This window comes from Thrips palmi, unplaced genomic scaffold (assembly GCF_012932325.1).
Source record: "Thrips palmi isolate BJ-2018 unplaced genomic scaffold, TpBJ-2018v1 HiC_scaffold_18, whole genome shotgun sequence".
NCBI lineage: Eukaryota > Metazoa > Arthropoda > Insecta > Thysanoptera > Thripidae > Thrips > Thrips palmi.
The window spans coordinates 6,104,697-6,112,929 of record NW_023144627.1 but is presented as its reverse complement, the minus strand read 5'-3'; the positions used below and the strand labels follow the sequence as shown (position 1 = coordinate 6,112,929).

Sequence of the window (8,233 nt, the reverse complement as noted above, 5' to 3'; positions counted from 1 at the left end):
CAACAGCCCAGGCCAGGCTGGCCAGGCCCCCCGGCCAAGGGCGCCCTTTTTGATTGGCAACACATTCGCATTGGCATTACAGCGCCTTCAACACACCTGTCTGCGTGTGCGTGTGACCTCTACACACACTCGCGACAACACAGGTGACCTTTACACACATTTCGCGAGTGTGTGTGCGCGCTTTGCAGACTTCGATCCGTCCCCCGGGGCCGCGGGACCAGCGACAGACTGACAGACAGACAGACAGACAGACAGACAGACAGACAGACAGACAGACAGACAGACAGACAGACAGTCACACAGACAGACAGACAGACAGACAGGCAGACAGAGGGGAAAAATTGATTAGCGAAACTAATCCCAATCTAATCCATTGACATGTTTGGCAACGACACTTTGCCGCGGCAGTCTCGGCCAGCGACCTCGCTCTCTCTCTCTCGCACTCACGGGGCGTGCCGCGGGGCGTCGCCGAGGCCCCAACGGGTGCGAGAGAGACGGAGAGCGAGTTTATTAGCGGACACGTGGGATGGGAGAGTCGGGTCAGGTCAGGCGCACGGGTGGGCTCACTACCCGGCCAAGATTAATCCTTTCAAACAAGGGAGAGAAAACGAGAAAATGCCAACATTCTTTTAGCAGGTGATACATTTCACACACTCGTAAACGAAACAGAAATAATAGTTTAGGTGTCAGAAAGCTAGTTGAAACTGTGTGTTTTTTTTGTTTTTTTGACGCTCTAATTCAACGTTGTTAATCCCAAGGGCTGGAATCTGCACACATACCATTCGACCGTACTTCCAGGCATGCTAGCGTCGTCGTAAACCATTGTTCTAACGCTGCGCCGCCGAAATTAAGACACACACGCACACACGCACACAGAGAGCGTTGACCACACTGGAGGACAGGAAAAACCGTTGTCTATTTTACGACGGGTACGCTGCTCCGCGCTGCGCAAAGCATCGCTCAAACCGCAATTAAAAACAGTTATGGAGTGAAGGTGCGAGCGGCTCGCGCTGACAAACAACAACAACAACATCAACAGCAACACATACGCGCAAAAAAGAGAAAAGTGATTATTTAAACGCGGCGTGTCACTGAGCCTCACCCCGGGAAGCGCGGTGCGGTTTTTTTTGTTTGTTTGTAAAGAACTTGAGCCGGCGAGTACATAGCAGTGCGCCGGTGGAGAGCGGGATGGTTTCACTGCTATCCTCAAAGAGCCAGAGGTCCTTTGGAAAAAAAAATGTTTAAAGCGAAGGACGGGCCGTTAGGCTAGGCGGTTAATGTTACAAATGAATGTACCGCTGCTTGGTCTAGGCTGGTCCGGGACGGGCCGCGCCGGCACGGGGCCATATTGGAGTCACGCTGGACAGGGCACCATCTGCCGGGGGAGCCATGCTGGGCTAGGCTAGAGTCTAGGCCGGGCCGGCCGGGCCATGCACAAGTAGTTGCATCATGGCCGACTCGGGTTCCCACGACCTACGAACCTTGGGCAGACGACGGTCCGGGCCTCCGGGCTGGGCGCATCGATCCTCCCGATCCTTTTGATCCCCTCAATCCTTTCGATCCTCCTGATCCTCTCGATACCCTTTATATCCTTTCTACCCTTTCTATCCTTTCTATCCTTTCTATCCTTTCTATCCTTTCTATCCTTTCTATCCTTTCGATCCTTCCGATCCTTTCTATCCTTTCGATCCTTCCGATCCTTTCTATCCTTTCGATCCTCATGGAACGACACAGGGAGCGACTTAAATTTGTTTTCATCTTAGTGATTTCGGAAATAAGCTGAGGTTTCCAGGAGTTCCAAGAAGAAGAAGAAGAAGAAGAAGAAGAAGAAGAAGAAGAAGAAGAAGAAGAAGAAGAAGAAGAAGAAGAAGAAGAAGAAGAAGAAGAAGAAAAAGAAGAAGCGCGGAAAAGAATCTCAATAAAACAAGACACTCCTTGCGATTGTCCGAAGCAAGCGGGAATCGCACGGAGTACGGAGGGCACTCCGTGCTTGTTTTTGTTTTTGTCGTTGTTTTTTTTTCTCTCTCCTCACAGTGAAGGTGAAGTAAGCCCTGATGCTATCCGAGGGGCAGAGCGGCAGAGCCACCGTGGCTATGCGGTAACGCAAGTCACATTTTGCATATGCTGGCAAGTTTGTGGCGCCGCGCGCGTTCGAACCGTGGGAGACGGCAAAATTAAGGGGGAAAATAAAATAAAAAACACCGGTTTGACCTGTTCATGAAACCGCAACTACCAGCCTCCTAAACGTTTGTTGAGTCAATTTTAGAGGGTATTGTTCTTTTTTTCGCACGAGTTTTATCCCGATAAGATTCCGAGCCCCCGCTCAATGTACCGTAGCACCAAAAAAAAAATATAAAAAAAAAAAAAGGAACTTTATTGCTTGTCCGAGACATGCATTTTAGAGTAAAATAATGGCCTGCTGATTGAAAAGTGGAAGGGGGGGAGAGAACACGGGGTCTTTGTACGGCAGGGCAAGAGGGAGGGGGGAGTCCTTTCACCTTTCACGTCAGCGATACATCATTTGGAAGATGCACCACGCCGTCGTGCGAAGAGTGCAGGTGGCGGGGATTCGAATGGGAGGGCGTCATTTCAATAAGTTCGATCCACGCCGCACAGTGGGCCAGAAGACCGGTGGAAGCGGACAAAACTCTAGACGCGTTTTGAGCTCCAGAGTCGCTAAATGGGACTCGAACCGAACCTGTGACCCCACCAATGGACTCCTCGTTCGGAGAGCAATCCATTGGTGGGGTCACACGTTCGGTCCGAGTCCCATTCAGCGACTCTGGAGCTCAAAACGCGTCTAGAGTTTTGTCCACCTCCATCGGTCTTCTGGCCCACTGTGCACCGCTTGGGACTCCAAGCAACAATTCTCGAATTTCAGATTTACCCAGCAGCGAAAGCGCCGCGTGGTCAGACGGCCGCACTCGATGGCGACGTCGTGTGCCGAACCGTCCGCGGATCGCCTCATGAGTGCGAGAGAGACAGCAAAACACTGTGCGATACACTGCGAGGTGCCCTGTGGTGCCCTGCGGTCAGTGTCGCCGGCTTGCTTTCTCCGCGCAGTGGCCCCGGTGTGGCCCCCGTGGCCCCCGACCCTGCATCCCCACTGCAAAGCCACGCCACTGCAAGGCACGGCCGTGACCCCATGCCGCCCCATGCCCACACGCGTGACCGACATACCGCATCACGCCGCTCTCGAAAGCGACACACAATAACACTCCGGACCGGCAGCACGGCGCGGCGCCGCGAGCACGCGGCAGAAAAAGCGGCGCCGCAGTCCATCCATACCGGAGTTCCGTTCGATTTCCCTTATTTTTTTTCGCGAGTGGTCAGTGCCGCCACTAATGGGCGGGAATTTCGATGATGCACCAGGGCAAGGGCTGCCAACCTCAGCCTGCCCACTAGGCAATGACTTCGCTGTCGAGAAGGTAGGCAGGCTGAGGGAAGGTTGGCTGCCCACGCCCACAGTGGGCCAGAAGACCGGTGGAGGCGGCCAAAACTCTAGACGCGTTTCGAGCTCCAGAGACGCTAAACAGGACTCGAACCGAACGTGTGACCCCACCGTTGGATTCCTCGTTCGGAGAGCAATCCATTGGTGGGGTCACACGTTCGGTTCGAGTCCCATTTAGCGACTTAGGAGCTCAAAACGCGTATAGAGTTTTGGCCGCCGCCACACCGGTCTTCACTGGCCACTGTGGATCACTAAGATATGCGATCCTAAGATTTTGAGGATCCTCTAGATTTCACGGATCCGTTGGCCCTCGGATCCGCTTTGGCATATCGGATCCGCTTTGGCCATATCGGATCCGCTTTGGCATACGGATCCGCTTTGCCATACGGATCCGCTTGCGCCTATGGATCCGTTGCGCCCTATGATCCGCTTGGCCCTATCGGTCCGCTTGGCCCGTCGGATCCGCTTTGGCTATCGGATCCGCTTTGGCCTTACCGGATCCGCTGTTGCCTGGCCGGATCCGCTTTGGCCTTGCCAGATCGTCTAAGCCTTACCGGATCCCATGCCTAAGCGGATCCTCTACGGGGGTCCCGAAATGAAGTGGCTGTAAATCGAAAGTTTTTGGAATTTTGAGCTCAAAATTATACAGGGGATGTTGAAGAGAATTCACTAGGGCCATTTGAATTTAGGAAATATTCGCTTCGAAAGTAGGAGCGGGGAGAAGGTTGGCTGCAGCCCCAGGGCCCCCAAAAAAACCCTTTTAAACAAAATCAGACTTTGTTTAGGGACCCCTAAACAGGACCCGAACCGGGGACGTTGACCCCACCGTTGGGGGTTTTTCCCCGTTGGAGGGGATCCGGGGGTCCAACGGCCCGGTTCGACCCCCTTTGGGGCCCCTTGGAAAACCCCCCTTTCAACGGTATAGGTTTTGGGGCCCAGCGGTCTTCTGGCCCACTGTGCTGCCCTTTCGACACTGGTATGCATCGTGGGAGTTTTCGCCTACTTATGTGGGTGGTCGGGCACTCGAATCCGATTGCTGCGGCACTTTTCGTCGTGTTTACAACGTGCCCCGGATTGGCTTGGTTGGCGTCCCATTGTTCACTTCGGCAGGTTGGCAACGCGGAGACAACCGTGTGTGGTTGGCAGAGCGGCTTTCTGCTTTTGCTTTTCGACGGCCAACACAATCGGCATGACGTAATCCATTTCTGCCCCAGGGCTTATTCGGCCGTAATTTCTGCCGGGATTTCAGAACGTCTGGTCCGCGCGTGAGGGGTCCCTTGGGCTGCGGGGCCGGGCACCGCCTTGTCGCAACGACATTCGCGGATTTTCTCGACGCCCACCGCGTGGACGCGACCCGGTGGCATATCACTCTCCCTCGTCTGTCTGTCTGTCTGTATGCTGTCTGTCTGCCTGTCTGTCTGTCTGTCTGTCTGTCTGTCGTCTGTCTGCTTTCTGTCTGCCTGTCTGTCTGTCTGTCTGTCTGTCTGTCTGTCTGTGACGAAGTGGACGCGCGCGCGAAAGACTGAATCTTGAAACTGGCTTTTTGTGGATGGTGGGAGAAGGAGTGGCTCCAACTTGTGGTGGACGAGTAGAGTGGAACTGATAGTACGTGTGACATTGGTAGCAAATCGTACTTTGAAGTTTTTGGTCCAAAAGCAACAAGTGCGCCGGCTGGACGCCACCTGTAGGGGTTAGGTGTGCCTTCGTGAAAGTGAATGTGAATCTGGCGCCAAACTGAACATAGTGTCTCGTCGTGTGGATAACGAAAGTGAATATGGCTAGCACCTGCCCTATTTGTAAACAAGAGGCTTCTGCTGACGGAGCGAATGTACGCTGTCACGGCTGTGGCAGTGATTTACATCATAAATGTGCTGGCATCACGGAGTCATCATACAAGTCGATGGGCATGAACAGAAAGATGGCCTGGAAATGCAGCGGCTGTAAAGCAGACAACAAGAGTGGTTCAAGTGACAAGAGAAACCTGAGTTTGAGTGCTGGCGAGCAAGACCTGACAGCGGCTACCATACTTGAGCTCAAGAACATCGTCTTGGAAATGAAAAACGATCTGAATGAAAGCATTAAAGGGCAACAATTTGTGAGTCTGGAGTATGAGGACATGAAAAAGCAGATCTTGGAGTTAGTCCAGGAGGTGAAGTCAATGAAAAATGAAGTGAGTGATCTGTTGAACAAGTGCGCCGAGAAGGATGAAATAATTTTGAGGCAGGAAGAGAGAATCCAAGATCTAGAAAACCACTCCAGAAACAGGAACATTGTGTTATCAGGTGTGATTGAAAAAAATGGTGAAAAAGTGGAGGACATTGTGTGCAGAGTGTGTGAGCATCTCGATGTACACATTGAGAAGACTGACATCGAAGCAGCTCACAGAATTCCTACGCAACGCCCTGGGGTCCCAAAACCAATAGTGGTGGAACTGCGGTCACGCAAGATCAGGGAAGAAATACTGAGAAAAAAGAAGCAAAAGGAAGTGTTCAACGATGTGATCTACTCTGGTGAGGGTGGCAAGGTATTCATCATGGAGCAAGTTTCGCCGAAAATTGGGTATCTCAAGTACAGAGCCAAACAATTAGCAAATAGACATAACTGGAAATTTGTTTGGATCAAAAATGGAAAACTGTTTGCTAGGAAAGGTGAAAATTCTCCAGTTGTGAAGATTGTGACGGAGGAAAACCTTGAAGCTATAAGGTAATTTGTCTCCTTGGTGTAGCACTTGTGTGATACAATTGGAAAAATAAAATGGCTATGAACACGGACTTTGTTTTGGACGATTGGAATATTAATGATGTTTTAGAAGTTTCAACATGTGAAGAATGGATAGGTGAAAAGGAGACGGAGGGTGATTTGTGCATTGTACATTTAAACATAAGAACGATTCATAAGTACTGGGATCAACTATGTATACTACTGGATAAAGTATTGGAACAGATAGATATCATAGTTCTTAGTGAGACTAGAATAAGAAGTAGTTTTGAAAAGTATGTGCTACATCACTTTAGCAGTATAAATGCTATCAGAAGTAATTGTGAAGGTGGTGGTCTATCGGTGTTTGTAAGAGACACTCTCTCTTCTAGACAAATCAGTATAACCCCGAAAAATTTTGAGGGAATTTGTGTGGAAGTATGTGATGGGAGAGGCCGACAAGCAACAATATTGGCTGTGTATAGACCCCCCTATGGTAAGACAGCGGACTTTGTGGATGAAATAGATGATCTACTTCAAGCGGAAAAGTGGAAAAATACTGTAATAATAGGAGACATAAATATTAATATTCTGCAGGAAGGTAAAATCACAAGTGATTATATAGATATGTTATTAAGTAATAAAATCAGGCACTGTATTAACAAATGTACCAGAGAGGAATATGCTGGAAACCATTTAAGTGAAACCTGTATTGATCATATTGCGGTAAGTGTTAATTATAAGAATGTGTATCCTGCCATAATAAAATGTAAAATTAGTGATCACTATATGATAGGAGCTCTGCTCTCTTTCAGAACAATAAAAAAAATGTGAGGAAGATGGAAAAAGTGAAAACAAAATGAAAAACATACTTGTAAAAAAGAGGTGGAAGGAAAACTTAAATAGTGTCAAAAACAATATGACGGAAAGTCCAAGTGAAAATTATTTAGAACTTAGAGAAGCATTTTCGTCTGCTACTATAAGGGTTAAAATGAAGGAAAGAAAAGTAAATGGACATGTTAGAAAACCTTGGATAACTGATGAGATTGTTCGCTTAATGCATGAGAGAGATAAAGCCTTCAAAAGATGGAAAGTGTCCTCGAAAGAAAGCTACTTAAAGAGACTGGAGCTGAGACAAGTTTATCAGGGTCTCAGAAATAAAAAAATTTTATTCTTTTAAAAAGAAGCAAGGAAAGATATATGGAGGAGCAATTTGAAAAATGTAAAAATGATATTAAGGCTACTTGGAAACTGGTAAACTCTGTATTAAATAACAAAATGAGTGAAAATATTGACAACATAATTACAAAAAATTTTGCGGGTATCTTAGAAATAGAAACGGTTGCCAATAACTTTGTCAACACTTTCAAAGATCAGGTTGAGTGTATTATGCATGAATGTCCGACACTCTTGCTGAAGAATGCAACTGACAAAATAACCAACTCTTTCTTTTTACCAGAAGCAACAATAGAGGATGTGATAAAAATTATTCTTACTTTAAAAAAAAAATCTCCTGGTGATGATGGAATTAAGGTATCACACCTAAGTGACAATGTCGAACTAGTTGCTCCAATATTACAAAACATAATCAATAACTCAATAAAAAAAGGAATTTTCTGCGATGAAATCAAAATTGCCACAATCAGGCCTATTTATAAAGCTGGATCACCCCGTGAATATAGTAATTATAGACCAGTCTCCATTTTATCAACTATAAGCAAGGCAATTGAGCTGTATATGTATACACATTTATTCTCATACCTCAAAAAGTACAAAGTGATTGATGAACACCAATATGCCTATCAGAAGGGAAAGAGTACCATTGATCTGTTACAAAATTTCTCTGACATAGTAAATGAGTCCTTGGACAAAGGTATGCATGTTGTTGTAATGTTTGTGGATTTGTCTAAGGCTTTTGATTCCATTAGTCATGAAAAATTTTTGAAAAGCTTAGAAAATATTGGTGTGAGAGGAGGAGCGTACAAACTGTTTAAAAGTTATCTGGAAAACAGAATGTGTAAGGTAAGTGTGGCAGGAGTTGATAGCTGCTGTGTAAAACTTAAGTATGGTGTACCACAAGGCAGT

General features: G+C 47.6%; 2 protein-coding genes across 2 annotated transcripts in view; one reads left to right on the top strand and one right to left on the bottom strand.

Annotated features, from left to right (window-relative positions):
• The window catches only part of LOC117645098 (glutaredoxin domain-containing cysteine-rich protein CG12206-like), a 40,637-nt gene that overhangs the window by 5,965 nt on the left and 26,439 nt on the right, over nucleotides 1-8,233 (bottom strand).
• On the top strand, nucleotides 4,950-6,952 carry LOC117645099. The gene has a single exon (XM_034385016.1). It carries the CDS (start codon nucleotides 5,226-5,228, stop codon nucleotides 6,156-6,158), a length of 933 nt encoding a protein of 310 aa, XP_034240907.1. The 5' UTR covers nucleotides 4,950-5,225; the 3' UTR covers nucleotides 6,159-6,952.

What these genes read in the sequence shown, in the direction of transcription:
- LOC117645099 (XM_034385016.1), top strand. Translation starts at nt 5,226, where the DNA reads ATGGCTAGCACCTGCCCTATTTGTAAACAAGAGGCTTCTGCTGACGGA.